The sequence below is a fragment of the Chelon labrosus genome (assembly GCF_963514085.1).
Source record: "Chelon labrosus genome assembly, chromosome: 15".
NCBI classification, from domain to species: domain Eukaryota; kingdom Metazoa; phylum Chordata; class Actinopteri; order Mugiliformes; family Mugilidae; genus Chelon; species Chelon labrosus.
Window position 1 is genome coordinate 28,243,263 of NC_140348.1, and position 17,300 is coordinate 28,260,562.

At 42.5% G+C, this 17,300-nt stretch overlaps 1 protein-coding gene across 4 annotated transcripts in view; it reads left to right on the forward strand.

Moving 5' to 3' along the window:
- The first annotated feature begins 630 nt into the window (after nucleotides 1-630).
- LOC311500675 (protein NLRC3-like) overlaps nucleotides 631-17,300 on the forward strand; it is a 37,888-nt gene continuing 21,218 nt past the window's right edge. For all 4 annotated transcript variants that reach the window (XR_014699492.1, XM_084562221.1, XM_084562222.1 and 1 more), the window contains exons 1-3: nucleotides 631-695; nucleotides 1,252-1,411; nucleotides 14,193-14,279. Coding sequence is in view for 3 of the 4 variants with exons in the window: in XM_084562221.1 (XP_084418347.1) it covers nucleotides 1,281-1,411; nucleotides 14,193-14,279 (218 nt within the window). In the remaining variant the exon portion in view is untranslated. The remainder of the gene's footprint in view (nucleotides 696-1,251; nucleotides 1,412-14,192; nucleotides 14,280-17,300) is intronic.

Sequence of the window (17,300 nt, forward strand, 5' to 3'; positions counted from 1 at the left end):
GGGAACAATCAACGTTATTTAGATTAGAACTGCTTCACTAGTGTACCTAATGAACTGGACGTTATTTAGATTGGAGGACTGAGCTCTCAGCTGGAATCGAACCCGGCCCTGAATGTTTCTGAACCTCCAGTGTGAGTTGAGCTGCTGGTGTCCTCAGAGCTGATTGGCTACTAGCACTAGCTGTAGAGCCCCGCCCCCCAGCAGGTTCTTTAGTGTGTCTCTGCTGCCACCTCCTGGCAGATACAGGTCACTGCCTCTGTAGTTTTCCACCAGCGTGGGGACTTGGAGTCAAAGCATTTAAAGACTATTCAGAGATAGTTGACAGGAACTAAACACCCAGAGGTCGATGCCACCATGACAGCAAACTGTTACTGATTCAAAGGATGAATGGTGAATAAAAATCTGATCCATTGTGTTTACCTGGCTCCACTTCAGTGTTTGATGTGTTTTACTCACTGATGTTCCTTTAAACAGCTGATCACTTATTTACCTTGACTCCTCCTCCTCCTCCTCCTCTCTGTGTTTCCTGATCAGATTTTTACTTTCACTTCCACCAGGGTCGTGTCTCAGATCATTTTCTCCATCTGAAGGTAATGAAGCAGTTTGTGGTGTTTTCTTCATCAGCTGTCAGCAGCTCAGTTCCAGCAGAAATCTGCCGCTCCATAGTTCACGTTAAACTCAGTCACAGCTGAAAGGTAAGAGTCTGGATGAAACTCATCCGCCATTTTGTGTCTCTGAGTGATCACGGCCCGTTTGTGTCACTCGGTGCATAAATATGATTGAAGGTGATTTTCTTTCCTTCATCTTTTCATCGAGGACACAGTCTGGCTTTTATTTTGAAACTGTCTCTAGAAGTTTGATCTGCTCTTGTAACGTAAAGCTGAAAGTAACTAAGTACTTTTACTCCACTACTTAATGTTGAAGAGAATCTGCTTGAAGTGAATATTTCCATGTTGTGCTGCTTTCTACTTTGACTGCTCCACATTTCACAGGGAGATATTTGACTGTAGAATGTAACGTAAAGCTGAAAGTAACTAAGTACTTTTAGCCTCCCAGCTAACAGTAGCTTCCAGTCAGACTCAGTGTCAGTGAACGCATCATGTGTGTCCTCCATGGCTCCATCTAGTGGACTGATAGTAGATGTACAGCAGCTGATGAATAAGAGCCAATCAGTGGAGGAGCAGCTGATCTTTTTACAGCAGAAATGATTTCAGTTGATGTTCACATGAATGATTAGTGTTTCCTCTGCAGGTGAAAGTAGAAAGTGTGAATTCAGCAGCATGGACCAGAGTGAAGACAGACTGGAGGGACCTGGACCTGGACCTGAACCCAGCTGTGTGTCCTTGAAGAGTGACCAGTCGAAGGAGTTTTATATTGAGTTTAAAGGAGGACGTGGTTCTGGTCCAAAGAGGTAAAGTGTCAGTAAATGTCCCGTCTCTTGGTTCTACTTGTCTTCTTGCAGACTGATGAGTGGCTGATCAGTAGATGTCTGTCCTGTTGTAGAGAGACCAGCTCTGCACACTAGTGTTGTTGGTTCTTTGGTTGTTCAGGTCCATGTGACTCAGAGATGAATCACCATCAGCAGACAGTCAAAGCCAGTAGTTCCTTAGTGATGCTGCAGCTGCTGCTGGTTTCAGGAGACACAGTGTCGACTTCTTCAGTCACGTTCTTTCTTAGTTTCCTCTTGAAAACATGACTCCCCTTAGGAAAAAGTAGTATACTTGAAGTTTATTTTATTAAGTATACTTGAGTATAAGTATAAGTATAGTAAGTATACTACAGACCATGTACTTGTAGTGTATCAGAAAGTATACTAATTTAATACTTCTTCCGGCTAAATTGGAACGTTTTAAGTATATAAAAGTATACTTAAAGTATACTTTTATAAGTAAACTTAAAGTATACTTTTATAAACTAAAATGTAGACTAGAAGTATACTACCAGTACACTAGCAGTATATAGATGAGTGTACTTATGGTATACTAGAAAGTATACTAATTTAATACTTCGTCTGGCTAAATTGGAACATTTAAAGTATACTTGAAGTATACTTTTATAAACTAAAACGTAGACTAGAAGTATATACCTAGTACACTAGTAGTATATTGAAGAGTGTACTTATGGTATACTTAAAGTATACTTTTATAAACTAAAATGTGGATTAGAAGTATATACCTAGTACACTAGTAGTATATAGATGAGTGTACTTGTTGTGTACTTTTGTAAACTTAAAATGACCTTAAAAAGTATAAAGTATACTTTTATAAACTTAAAAATGTTCCAATTTAGTCCGAAGAAGTATTAAATTAGTATACTTTCTAGTACACTACAAGTACATGGTCTGTAGTATACTTTCTATACGTATACTTATACTCAAGCATACTTAATAAAATGAACTTCAAGTATACTAGTTTTTGCTAAGGGTAAGTATGAACTTAGAATTACTGAAACTGAAAAACACAATTTTTTGGTATTTTACTAGTTTACCTGTCATTATACTACAAGTATACTTGTAAGTTTGCTTAGCATATCACTTGTAACATACTATTTATATACTTGAAATATACTTCTTCTAGTATTCTCTAAGTATTCTTAAAGTTAACCCATACTGTGTGTGCACTAGACTGCATTGTATTTACAAAATCACAAGACAGAATGTTGAGAACAAGTTTGATATATTTATAGAACACTTTATAACATACAGTGTATTTACAAATACCTGCTTAAAGATGTGCATTTCAAAAACAAAGAGCTTCTATGAAATCAAGTCCTTCTTTGCTGAAAAATTAAAAATGTAAACAAAACAGTGTCTGCAACTGAGAACTGAAGTCCTTCCTTGTCAAAAGAAAAAGGTAAAAGAAAAGTGCACGTCTTTGGAACCAAACATAATAAACACCTTGACAGAAACAAAAACGTTACTTTTATGACTTCTTTTCAGCTACTTGCTTGGCATAGCTTATATTGTTGCATTTCTTTCTTCTGATTGGTCTCACATCTTGCATGGTGGTGTCAGGGAACTTGGCCTGGACATGGACTGTGAGGGAAAAAACACAAAACATTACTTCAGTGTTATTTTTATTCACCATCCACAATGAACACAATTGTTAAAGAGGCATGAAGGACGGTTTATCAGGTACATTTCTGAACTTAAATGCAATCAGGAAAAAAAAACTCTATAGAGGGAATGCATATATGTATATATATATATATATATATATATATATACACACATATACATATATATATATATATATGTTTACTGAGGCAAACAAAAATAACCACTAAGTTATTTTTTTTAGTGCAAAGGGCTCATGAAAATAAAACATAAAAATCACCATCCTCTTCAAGGATGTCAGAAACCTGCAGAACATTAGACAAACATTAATTGCAAGAACTTATTTGTGAATTTTTACACTAAGAAAGAGTTGAACATTTTCCCTGTATACCCACTCTACCTCACCACTACCAGCAGTGGCCACTGGTAAAAAGTCGCTGTTGTTTGTGTACTTTTGATTTAAGGTCTGCTATGATAGCAGACCTTGCAGCTTCAGTATACTTCTCGTATTTATCTTTGTGCAACGTGTTGTAGTGGCGACTTAAATTGAAATCTTTCAAGGCAGATTAACGTCTCTAAGCAGACTAAGTACATAGGTTTGCTTTTAAATTCTGTGAACAGATAATCTTCTTCCCATTTCACCTGAAACACACACACTATTTTCTCGATCAAGTTTTCTCTCTCCTCCGCTCTTACGGCTCAACGTCTCTTCTTCACTGGTAGAGAAATCCCGGTGGAAGCGTGTATGAGGCGGCGTCTGCATTAGAGGCCATCTAGTGGCTAACTGTGTCATTACAGCTGATTCAGTGCCGCAGAGGACACATTTTTATAATTATCAAAAATTAATCTAAAGGCCACTTCGAGTGAGGTCGCGGGCCGTGTGTGTCCCCGGGCCGCCAGTTGCTCATCCCTGAGCTAGACTGAATATGACAGAGTGGTAACTGATGGAAAACAATGGGCAGCATGCCGGCGGTGACGTCACGTGCAAACAACTGGGCTATGACAAAGTAACAGATTAAATCAATGCTATCAAGGTAACTGGGAAGAAATATAATGCAACAACTTACCACCAAACATTAAAACCTTTGCTGGGAAAAGGCTGGACTATCTGACTTTTCTCTGCCTTTAATGTCCCACTTCGCCTCCATGTCGTTTTCTCCTTCTTTCCTTGTTGAGAACGGGACCGTTGGTTTTTCTTTGGAGAACAAGATCGTTACCTGCAGCGGTGGACGCCAGTTTGAAACTAGGCTCCCATTGGCTGCCAGGTAGGGAGGCGGGAACATGGACCGGAAGTGCAAAGCGCGACCCTGTGACAGCGAGAGCTGGAGAAGCTTCTGAATTAGCTCATTAGAGCTAACATCGCGAAACGTCGTAGACCTTATAAAATACATTTGGAGGATTACACAGCAGAGATTCCAAGGACTACCAAGTACAGATGGGAAGTAAAAGTAAGTAACAGATAATGATCATGATGTCTAAGATCAGCAGCTAGCTTGCTGCTTACAGTGCAGCAGAGCTTTATGTTCTACAGAGTTGGTAGAATATTCCATTCCATTACTTTCCACACATTATCATGTGACTAATTTTATATTAAATGACCGTTTCCAGTTGCATATTTATGTTGAACTGGTTTGATATGTAAGAAAAATCATCATCAGTTGAAAATGTCAGACTGAAATGTAATGTTTTATTTTAGTTTATTTGGGGACTATATAAATTACTAGTTGCATTAATTTGTAATACATTTAGTTGAGCAACATTGATTGAATTCATCAATTTGTATCCTAGTTTTGAATACATATATTGTTTCCCACAGAGAAATTAGAGATGATTCAACAGTAGGAGCTCCTCCACTCTTAGGCTTTTGGATACTGCCTTTCAACAGGTAAATACACAATGACACAGTTTGTCCAAGTTATTACAGACATCCAATCTTGAAATATGTCAGGACATATTCTGTTGCCAGGATACATTGCCCCATGTATCTTGGTAACTTTCTTATCCTGCTTGATTGAATTTTAAGAATCTGATTTATATAATACTCATCAGAGGGCTTCCAGTGACACCCTCAAAAAGTGTCAACAGTGCACACATGTAGTTTACTGTACATGTAGTTAGAGGTTTGCTGTAATAGTTGAGTGCATTCATACCATCTAACAGACAATTTATCTTAATTGTGGTACATTTTGACCTATCCTCTAGTCCAACCCAAGTGTAGACGAATGACAACATTGTCAGCACAAGGCAAAAGCTACAGTAAACCACCTGCACAATTTCAGTCATCGTTTTATGAACTACATTTTTTCATTCTCTTTCCTTGGTTCACATGTAGAATGATAATAACGATAACCTAATCAACACAGAAGAACACTGGAGTAACACTTCCAGCAGTGAAGAAGATGATGATGAAGTCCACACTGAGAACCCTACCACAAGTAAACTGGATGTGGACATTTCAGACTAAAGAAGAGATACAACAGTGCTGTATGCTTGAAAGATATCATGAATCAGACAGGCCTGTATGTAAAGATTCACAGTACAAAGTATGTTAAAGGAGCTTCATTTACTATAAGCTACTGAGGGTTTGGCCCCGGAACGACCTATCTGACGCGCTAAGCGTTCAAGGATTGAGTCCACACGCGTCCCTTGACTGATCCTTCAGTTGGCGTTTTATTTTCGGTGCGATACAAAAAGTTATTCCATACATCCTCCATACCTAAATATTCAAACCCTTGTGTCTTAGCGGTCAAAAAACCGTTTGCCCTTCCGGGGTCACACAACACCTGACGGCCCCTGATTTCCCATTACCTTTCTACCTTTGTGTCGAAACTACCACAGCGCCCCCTACTGTACCCACAACAAATACAATTTCACCCTGCTTCCCCATAACAGTGTATTTGGCTCCTACACACCGGCCCCTAATTGTTAATGTTAACTAACATAACAATTTAAACAAAAATACAACAAAGGAGCCCAACTATAATACATAATTCACCCTGAACAACAGAGTTATACTTCATGTAGCAAAGTGAGTTTGGTCACTGGCCGTTCTATGATATTTGATTTAGTCTGCAATTTCACAGAACGCACCAGTCCATGTTTGTCAGGGAAAACTTCCAGTACCCGACCAAGTGGCCAGGATCCGCGAGGAGCTGAAGCATCCATGATTACCACGATATCTCCAACAATCAGACTCCTTTTCTTTTGGTTCCATTTTTGCCTTTCTTGGAGCAAGGGCAGATACTCTCGCACCCATCTCTTCCAGAAAAGATCGGCAAGATATTGTACCTGTCTCCATCGTCTTCTCACATATTGATCGTGAGGCTCAAATAGTCCAGGTGGCAGAGCTGGTTTTCCCTTTAACAGAAGAAGGTGGTTTGGTGTTAGTGGCTCCAAGTCATTTGGATCGTCTGAAAGCTTAGTGATTGGTCGATCATTCACAATGGCCTCCACTTCGCAGAACACTGTATGAAGCCCATCATCATCCAATGTCTGCTGACGTAGGACAGAACTGAGAACTCTCCTTACCAGGCGAATCATCCGCTCCCACACACCGCCATGATGTGAACCTGTTGGTGGATTAAAACTCCAACGGATCCCAACCTGCGACAGAACTCCTTGAATCCGGTCCTGGTTCAATGCAGCTAAAGCCTCTTTTAGCTCTCTTTCTGCTCCAATGAAGTTGGTACCATTATCCGACCACAGGTGTGCCACTTGTCCTCTCCTGCTGACAAAGCGCTGCAAAGCATTAATGCATGCGTCTGTGTCCAATGAGTTTGCTACCTCCAGATGGATGGCCCTGCTCGCCATACAGGTGAATATAGCTCCATAACGCTTACAGGTTGATCTTCCTTTCTTCACCTCGATTGGTCCAAAATAATCTACTCCGGTGTTGGTAAACGGTGGTAGATCAGGAAGGATTCTCACCTTTGGAAGGTCTGCCATCTTTTGTTCTACTGCTCTTCCATTATAGCGTCTGCAAAATCCACAGTCAACTATGACCTTCCTAATTGCTGAATTGCCATTTGTGATCCAAAACTTCTTCCTCACTGAGGATAGTGTGTGAGCTCGTCCTCCATGGCCCAGATTCTGATGAACATGTTTGAGAATGAGCATGGCAATATGCTGGTCTTTGGAGAGAATGAGTGGATGCTTGGCTTCCTCTGGCATTGCTCCTCTGCTCAATCTACCCCCAACTCTCAAAAGCCCATCGCTAAAGATTGGGTCCAGCCTGTATAGGGGACTCTGCCGACTCACAGTTGTCCTTCCAGATGAGAAAGCAGAAATCTCTTCACTGTATCTTTGTGCCTGGCAGTAGCGAATGATAGCAACCTCTGCTTTCAACAGGTCATCTAGTGTCAAAATATGACTCTTGGGTGCCACACATTGCTTCTTGCCCTGGCTGGTTTCCTGGTTAACCACAGAAGCATCCAAATGTCTTCTACAGCCACTCTGCTCCAACAACATGGTCTTTAACCTGAGGTACCAGGCAACTGCTGTCTTCAGCCTCCTCCAATCAGAAAAGTAGGCAATGAGACGGTCTGTAGGAGTAGACACATCATTCACAATGACGACGTTTGTTGTTACCTGCCTTTTGACTTCTTGGTCATCCACATCCAGAGACACTTCCAACACAGTTTTGGGCCATTCCTCCTCATATTTCCAGAGAAATGTTGGCCCCTCCAGCCACCTGCTGTTCTTCAGAAAGTCAGCAACCCTCATTCCTCTTGAAGCATCGTCAGCTGGATTGTCCTTTGAACCAACATGTCTCCACTGTGAAGGTTCAGAATTTTCCCTGATGGTGGAAATCCTATTGGCCACAAATGTATGAAAGCGCTTGTCTTCGTTGTTAAGATACTTCAACACTGAAGTGCTGTCAGTCCAAAATACTGATTCCTTCAACGGCAATTTTAACTCTGCCCTCAACATCGAGTCCACCCTGACAGCAAGGACGGCCGCTGTCAACTCAAGCCGGGGAATGGTAACAGCCTTCATTGGAGTTACTCTAGCTTTGCCAAGCAGGAAGGAGACATGGATGTGACCTTGTGGATTTAACATCCGAAGGTATGTTACGGTTCCATAGCCACCCTCGCTGGCATCGGCAAAGTGATGTAGCTGGGCATGTCTAAGTTCACCAAAGTCTACTGGTTTAATGCACCTGCTCACATTGAATACCGCCAGCAGATCCAAATCCTCCAGCCACCTTTTCCACTGATGCATGATGTCCTGTGGTAAAGGGTCATCCCATCCACAACTTCTCCTACAGAGCTCTTGTTGCATCATTTTAGCAGGCAAAGTGACTGGTGCCAGGAACCCAAAGGGATCATACACTGAGCTGTTAATAGACAACATCCCACGCCTGGTGAATGGCCGTTGCTTTTCTTCCAACGTAAACCTGAAAGAGTCTGTCTCCACACACCACTGTAGGCCCAGAGCTCTTTCCATAGGAAGTTCATCTCGGTCCAGATCCAGCTCCCTTAGGTCTTTGGCCCTTTGATCCTCAGTGATGGTCTGCAAAAGGATTCGACTGTTGCTGATCCACTTCTCCAAAGTGAAGCCGCCTTTCCTGCACAGAGCGATAAGATCCCTTACCGTCTGGATAGCTTCTCCCTCAGTGGCCGAGCTCTTCAAACAGTCATCCACGTAGAAATTCTGCTTGATGGCTTTCAACACTTTAGCTGAGAACTCAGAATGGTTGTCATCAGCAGTTTTCCTCAGTGCATAGCTTGCACAACTGGGAGATGACACTGCACCAAACAGGTGAACCGTCATCCTGTACTCCGCCAGATCCCTTGTGACATCCCCATCTGGCCACCAGAGAAAGCGCAGAAAATCCCTGTCCTCTTCGGCAACCTTCACCTGATGAAACATGGCCACGATGTCACCCATAAAGGCCACAGGTTCCTGTCTGAAACGGCTCAGAACACCCAGCAGTGAACTGGTGAGGTTGGGTCCCTGCAGGAGTTCACTATTCAATGATGTACCTTGAAACGTGGCTCCACAATCAAATACCACTCTGAGAGATCCCTTCCTCGGATGATAAACACCATGATGAGGAATATACCACACCTTCCCTTTTTTACAGTGCAGCAGTTTCTGAGGTACTTTCTCTGCATAGGTTTTACTGATGAGCCCGCTCATGTACTCTGTGTACTCCTGGTGCAAGCCCTTGTCATTAAGGAACCTCTTCTTCAGGCCCTGGATCCTTTGCTTTGCCACTGCCAAATTATTGGGCAGACAGACCTCCGTCTTCTTAAAGGGCAATTTCAGACAATACTTCCCCTCCTGAAGTACTGCTGACTGTTCCATTATTTGCATAAACCGGTGGTCCTCTCTTGACATTCCCCTTTCCTCTCTACTCCTTTCACTGAAGTCATGGTTATATTGCTTGGTCAGCATTTCCTCCAGTCTGCACACAGATATCCTGTTCACCGTGGTTGAGAGCAGGTCTTCCTCCATAGTACCACTGGTTCCATTCAGTGGACCATTAACGACCCATCCCAATACTGTCCTAACGGCGTATGGACCATCTCTCTCGCAGTTTATAACCTCCCATGGTTCCAGTAACTTGGGAGCGTTGGTCCCAATCAAAAGGTCTACATCCGCCCTTATAGATGGGATGTGAACTTTGGAGAGGTATGGCCACTTTGCCAGGTCCCCAGGTGTCGCCATGTCGTTCCCAGTTACTGGCATTTCCTTCTGTGTGATGACTTCTGGTAGACTGTGAAAGTTAATGCTGTCCAAACCTGCTACCTCCAACCCAGTTAATGAGTAGGCTGTTCTGACTGTTTTCTGTGTCATTGTGCGCAACAGGAAATTGGTTCTTCTCCCTGTAACGTTCAGCTTACACATGAGACTTTCTGTACAGAATGTGCCACTGCTTCCAGGATCCAAAAAGGCATAGGTTTTTATGATGCGGTTTCCTTTTGCATATTTCACCTGTACAGGAAGTATGGAGAGTGCACACCGATCCTTACCGGCCCCTGTATGTCCACATGTTTTTAGTAGCATAGGCACATCCTTAGATGCTTCCTCCTGAGATGTTTGCCTTTTGATGTGAAGCACGGTGGGATGAGCTTGTCTACAAACTTTACATGTCGAGCGCTTCTCACAGTCTCGGCTCATGTGTCCAACACACAAACATCCAAAGCAAACTCCCCCTTCCCGTAGACACTGTAGTTTTTCCTTGTGCTTTTTTCCTTGGAACTGTTTGCATTCCTCCAATGAGTGATTACGAGCACAACACAAACATCCACGTTCCAGCTTTCCAGGATCTGGTGTCTGTTCGCCTCCCTTTGATGGATCCATAGATGTCACTGTGGTGGCAACAACACTTCCCCTTACTCTGTCCCTTGGTTGTGATTTAAAGACGGTCTGAGATTTAAACCTGGTGCTTGCTCTTATCCCAGCACCAACAGGTAATGGGTCCTGTATGTCACCAAATAGGGGGTCAGAAAGTATTCTGACACGTCGCTCTATAAACATGACTAAGTCTCCAAACCGAGCTCTGCGGCATGCATTTTCCATGATGTCATGTGCTGCAGTCCTCCATTGTTCTCTCATTTTATATGGCAATTTTGTGACAATGGCTCTCATATTCACAGGCATGTCCAGTTCTTCCAGATATTGCAGTTCCTCCATTGCATTGCAGCATCCTCGCAAGAATAGGGAGAAAGCCTCGAGCTCTTTCAACTGTTCAGTTTTCATTGCCTGCCAAGCCAAAGCCTTTTCCATGTAAGCTGCCGCTACTTTGTATGGATTTCCAAAATGTTTTTGAATGAGTGACTTTGCTAGAGCGTAGCCACGCTCATAGCCCATGTGTTGGCAGCTGCGCACTAGCTCTCTTGGTTGTCCCCGTGTGAATTGCTCCAAATAGTATAAGCAATCAGCCTTTCCGGCCTTTTCCTCCACTCCTTGCTCAAAAGCTTTGATGAACGCTCCATATTTGAGAGGATCTCCATCAAATATAGGAATTTCTCGTGATGGTAGTGTCAGCGAGCGTTGCTGCTGTACCAGGGCAGCAGTGATCTCATTTTGCCTTTGCATGATGGTTAGTAGGTCAAGAGGCAGACTTTGAAGTTTTATCTGTTGACTTGTAGAATGGGCTTCCTCCTCCTTTAACTGTGTATTTGATGTCTGTCGGGGTAAATACTGTGATGTTCCTTTTACTATGTTTCCTTGTTCTAGTTCCTTGGAGATGTATTCATGTTTCGAGCCCATTTCAAACTGTTGTTCAGATTCCTTTCGTTGCACAGCTTTTGGTGGTGGTTTGTCTGACGGCAGAGTCCATGTTGTTAAATCATGTGGTTGTTGTGTTGACTTCCATGCTTCAGGTTTGTATTCATTTGCCATAGGATTTAAGACATGGATTGATTCACGTTTTCCTTTTTCCTTTTCAAAATAGGAACTCATGCCATTTGAGGCTGCACGAGAGCCTTTGCGACTTAAAGCCTGTAGCACTTCCAGCTTAGCAGCAGATGCAGCTAATTCAGCCTCCACATGAAGTTATTCCCTTCTCCTCCTCAACTGTTGCTCCTGCTCCTCCAAAGCATGCTGTTCCTTTAAAATTGCAGCACGAGCAACAATTGCAGCTCTCTCTGCCTCAGCTTTAACTCGTGCAGAGGATGTGGTACTGGACCTACCACTGTTAACACTCTTGGCTGAACGTTTGCTCCCAATATTGGAAATACTGTCATTGGGATTTATGTCATACTCAACATTTTCACGATCATTTACACAACCTTCATTGCCAGAGACCCACACCTTTACCTCTTTGACACACTCATCATTAAACAGCATCTTTGCTTTAAACCATATTTCATGTTTTTCTGCTTCATCAGATGGTAATAGACACAACAAAGATTCATGCAAGCATTTTACCTCTTCACACACATCAATCAATTCCCCAAGAGCATTTTGAACCTGTATTTTTTCACCTTTTAACATGTAACTTTGGATCGTTTTCCTTATTGTGGCTGCTTTGTTTAGCTTTGCCTTCCTAGCATTCTGCAGCCTGTCCAATTTCTCGGCAAGTGCTTTAGCAGTGAGTTTAATCACTCGTTTTGTAGTTTGAGTTCCCATCCCACTAGTCACACTGCCCGGTTTACTAGCATTTCGCACATCAGTTCCGGTAATGTCCGACACAGCGTCCTGCGTCTCCATGGCAACCAGTCAGCCAGTCCGTGAATAGTTCGCAATGTAATCAGTCAACGCAAAGTCTGTGTTCTGTTCAAGTCGGTAACCAATGCATTGGACTTACGTGTGCACACGATTTGAATGGCCATTACCGTGTAGCGCTACACATACCTTACGCGTTGGGCGCCGAGCGGTGATCAGCTGATCCGACGCTTGTTAGCAGTTTTAGCTTTAGCACCGTCGCTCCTGTGTCGATGAAACTGCAACATCCAGCACGCAGAGATCCAACACCTGGTAGCCCTCCTCCTGTGACACCTCCGGTCTGTGCCGAACGTGCCGAAGGTTTCACAAACAAAGTCCAATCGTTGCGGAGGTTTTTTGACTAATGTTAAAGGAGCTTCATCTACTATAAGCTACTGAGGGTTTGGCCCCGGAGCGACCTATCTGACGCGCTAAGCGTTCAAGGAATGAGTCCACACGCGTCCCTTGACTGATCCTTCAGTCGGCGTTTTATTTTCGGTGTGATACAAAAAGTTATTCCATACATCCTCCATACCTAAATATTCAAACCCTTGTGTCTTAGCGGTCAAAAAACCGTTTGCCCTTCCGGGGTCACACAACACCTGACGGCCCCTGATTTCCCATTACCTTTCTACCTTTGTGTCGAAACTACCACAGCGCCCCCTACTGTACCCACAACAAATACAATTTCACCCTGCTTCCCCATAACAGTGTATTTGGCTCCTACAAAGTACTTTATATATGAGAATAAAACAAAACGAAACTGTTAATGCTGTGTGGCCTGACATGATTAAAACTAAATGTGTTCTTGTTGAAATAGATGATGCTGTGTACATAACACCATTGTCAAACTCTTATGAAAGGGACTAGAACTTGATCAATAAAGTCAAGTCAATGTTTCTGTTGTTGTGTATGTTTTTAAGGTATATAAAGATAATGCTAGTGAACACACATACCATTTACTGTAAACTTTTAAAGTTCAGAACTATATGATCTTGAACATGTAAGTTTCTAACAGGGGTAATACCTCAAAACAAATTATGTAGTGAAAAAACATTTTTATTCTGCTAAATTAAATATATGCACAAGTCAATGACTTGATCTTATTCTGTACTTGGACTAAGATATACTAAGTAGTAGTAGTATACCAAAGTACAAGTATAAGCTTTAGTCTTAAAGTATAAGTGTAAGTCTTAGTATATATATACTTAGTCTTAGACTTTTCTTTATACTTTTCAGTATAAGCTAAGTATACTTCACTATACTATTCTTAAGTATATGAAATATAGTATATGAAAAGTAAACTACTAGTATACAGTACTACCTCAATTTTAGTATGAAATAAGTATACTTGTAGTACACCTGAATAAACTTCTTTTTGCGAAGGGACGATATACTAAGTATTAGTACTTTGTGGCAGAAAGAAGTAAAAAGTATACCAAAGTACAAGTATAAGCTTTAGTCTTAAAGTATAAGTGTAAGTCTTAGTATATATATACTTAGTCTTGGACTTTTCTTTATACTTTTCAGTATAAGCCAAGTATACTTCTCTATACTATTCTTAAGTATATGAAATATAGTATATAAAAAGTAAACTTCAAGTATACTACCTCAATTTTAGTATAAAATAAGTATACTTGTAGTACACTTGAATAAACTTCTTTTTGCTAAGGGTCTCCATCATTAATGGCTGTCACTGAGCTTTCTTTGTCCTTGTTCAGTGTTGGCAGCAACAAGTGAGCCATCAGAACTTTTAAAGACACCGTTTGATAGATCTGGTGCATATTTAACTCCTGCAGCCTCTACACTCCTCTGACAGCATTCACTTCACTCCTGTATCATGTAGGAAGACCACCTTTGTTCATGAGTGACCAGGATGTTAATTCATACAGGACAGAAACGTGTTAAACTGGCATCACATTAACACAGAGGAGTAAATGTCTGAGTCTAAACTGTCCATGACTCTCATCATTGTTCACAGGAATGAACCTGGACCTGAACCCAGCTGTGTGTCCTTTGAGAGCGACCGGTCAAAGGACATTATTGATGAATTTAAACAAAGTCAGAGGTAAGTTGTTGAGCCCTTCCACCTGATGAACCAGGTACCAGATTCTGCAGAATGTTCTGTAACTAACCACCAGTCAGTCTGTCATACAACAGGGTGTGTTTTAATGTCTCTAAAAGAGATAACTGTCCAGGTGTATTTTATCTGAAATAACACGCAGCCAGACTTGAATCTCACAGTCAGAATGTCAGAGTTTCTTCTTCTGTCTTATACCTGTGTTCTTAAATGAGCCTCTTTGGCTAGCAAGGTGTCAACAGTGTCAGGTTCAGAAAGAGCAGACTGAAGGTTGTCACAGATGTGGGAAGGATCATTTCTATGTCCGGGTGAAAACCATGAACCTGTTTAAAGGCTGCTGATAAAGTCAGAGTAGCCAGGCTTTAGGCTCTGAGCTAATGAAGAAATACATTTCTCAACACAGGGATTCTCCATTGTTGTGTCTGAAAGTGACGCTGAGATTCAGTTGTATAATACAACAGTGGTTGGTTCTGGTGTTGTGTTTCAACCTTGTAGTGTAGCTTGGACACTAGTTAACAAACCAATGGTGGCCCACTATCTGGGGACGAGCTTCTCATGTAAGAAGACAAGCTATAGCACCATCTAGTGGCTCTAGTAGGCGTAGTAGGCTGGACCATACACTAACTGAGATGCTCAGCAGTAACAGTCAGGGAATTATCTCCAAACGTTGACTCAACCTGGAACATTGACAGTAACAGCTAGGTCTGCAACTATTTTACAGGCTGGTAGCTGTGGCTCTAGATTTCACTCTGTTTCTCACTCAGACTGAAATGCATGGCAGTAACAACCATGTTTTTACATGCTACAAGGGCTAAAGCTAATATTGTATAAACTGAGTGACCTTAAAAGACGGGAGCAAACAGATGCAGTGGAAGCGACCATTGTTTTAATGTTTTGAAGCTATAAACTAAACTAGAAAATTCCTGCGGAAATTTTGACTGTGCCGATGATGCTGACGTCCAGTTTCAAGTGTGTGTGGTCTAAAGGCCTGGCTGCTAGGCTCAAAATGACTGGATGGGTGTGAGTTTGATGTCATGGAGGGTACAACAAACCAAACAGGATGATGAGGATGCAGTAGGCCTGGCTGAGAGAGAGAGACACTGAGAAGGGTCGTCCTTTATGCCCTTCTACAAACCGAGTCCACAAGGGCAGGTACATGCAGCAGACCCCTCCCAGCTCCACCTAAAAGCCAGCATCAAATACCCACAAAATGTTAGGTAACATACTTAATATAACTCTTATGAGTGTTCAACAGCTCATTATTTATTTAATTAAAAACATCATATAATATTAAATTACTTCAATTATATATAAAATGTCATTAATGTTGTTACAAGCCATAAACGTTTTGTACTTTATGTGGTGGAATAATATTTTTCAGTTTGACACAGTTTTATTTAAAAAATATCTTCCCTTTAAATTGTAAAACTTCAACATCATGTGTTAATTTCAGTGCCGGTTTGATGACTGTGATAAGCTCCCGCGAGCAACGCGGCGAATTAGCCGGAGGCTAGCCCCACTAGCCTCCGCGTTAGCTCACGGCTAACTCCCGCGGCTAACTCGCGGTTAAGTCCCGCGGGTCCGCGGTTAAATCCCGGTTAGCTCGCGGTTAACTCGAGGCTAGCTCGCAGTTAGCTCGAGGCTAACCGCCGCGGTTGAGTCCGCGGCGGTTAGCTAGCGGCTAGCTCCGATAGCTCGCTAACATACATGAGCTATGCTGGAAGGCTAGCCTAAGGCTAAAACATTGGGCGGCTAGTAGTTAACTTCTATTAACAGTTCAGCTATGTTGGGCCCAAACACTTAACATATAAATAATTCTACAAATTTACTTACCTAATAAAGTGATAGCACCAACAGAAGAGGGAGGGAGGGAGGGGGGGGAGAAGGGGGGGTCATGGGGTGTTCTGCCTCCCTACTGTAATGAATGTAATGTAATGGCTACCAGGCATAGCAGCTGTGTGAGAGCACCAACAGAGGAAGGAGGGAGGAAGAGAGGGAGAGAGAGAGGGATGGAGGGAGAGAGGGAGAGAGAGAGAGAGCGAAGGAGGGCTAGGGAGAGAGAGAGCGAAGGAGGGAGAGAGGGAGGGAGAGGGGGGGGGGGGGGGGGTCATGGAGTGTTCTGCCTCCCCATTGTAATGGTCTGAGAGTCCCTAATGTTTTGTCAGTCTGTGTCTGTAATGCTATAGTGGGAGTGGAGGTGGGGGGGGTTGGAGTGGGGGGGTCATAGTGTCAGGTTCTGGCCCCCTACGGTAGTGGAAGGGGCGGTTGTAATGTTTTGGCAGATCGTCTCACTCTGTCTCCCTCAGCCTTCTGTGTGCACCTGTGCTGTGTCTGCTCGTCAGGGGCCGTTGCCACGACTACACGCCGCACATATACTTCTCCTGTACCCTAGGATTTGCCCTCCGAACAAATGCTTATTTCTCAAAAACTACAAGTCCTATCGAAAAAACGAGCACATTGTGAGCGTCAGCCGAGGGTTTTCTACAATTTAGTGTTGTTCCCACGCGCCTACTGCGAAAATTGTGTCCGTAGTCGTTTTAGAAAAAAAGCATGCGACGAGAAAAATCGTCGAAAAATCGCTCTCGCTTTCCACATACACACACATGGGGAAAAATTAGAAAACTGATCGGCGCACTCCTCGCTCGGAGGAGCCTGCAGCCCAAACCGTACGTCCCACACAAATAAAACCCACACCATCTGAAAGCCAACAAAAATCCCTACGTTTTTACGTAGTTTTTATCTCTGTACCTCAAAAACTGTGGCCACAGGGTCAGAGAGAAACTTTTTTTTTTAGAATTTCGACGAAACTCTGAAGTTAGAGTGACGGTTAGAGTGTGGCCATAGAGATCCATTATAAACGATAATTTTTTCAGATTTTTCCAAAATTTCTCCAAAACGTAAACTGCGACCCTGACCAAACCGTAAAAGGTATCGAAACGCCGTTTTCAGGACTAAAAAGCTACACTTCCCGTGCCTCGTACAAACTTCCAATCATTTTTCTACTCCGAA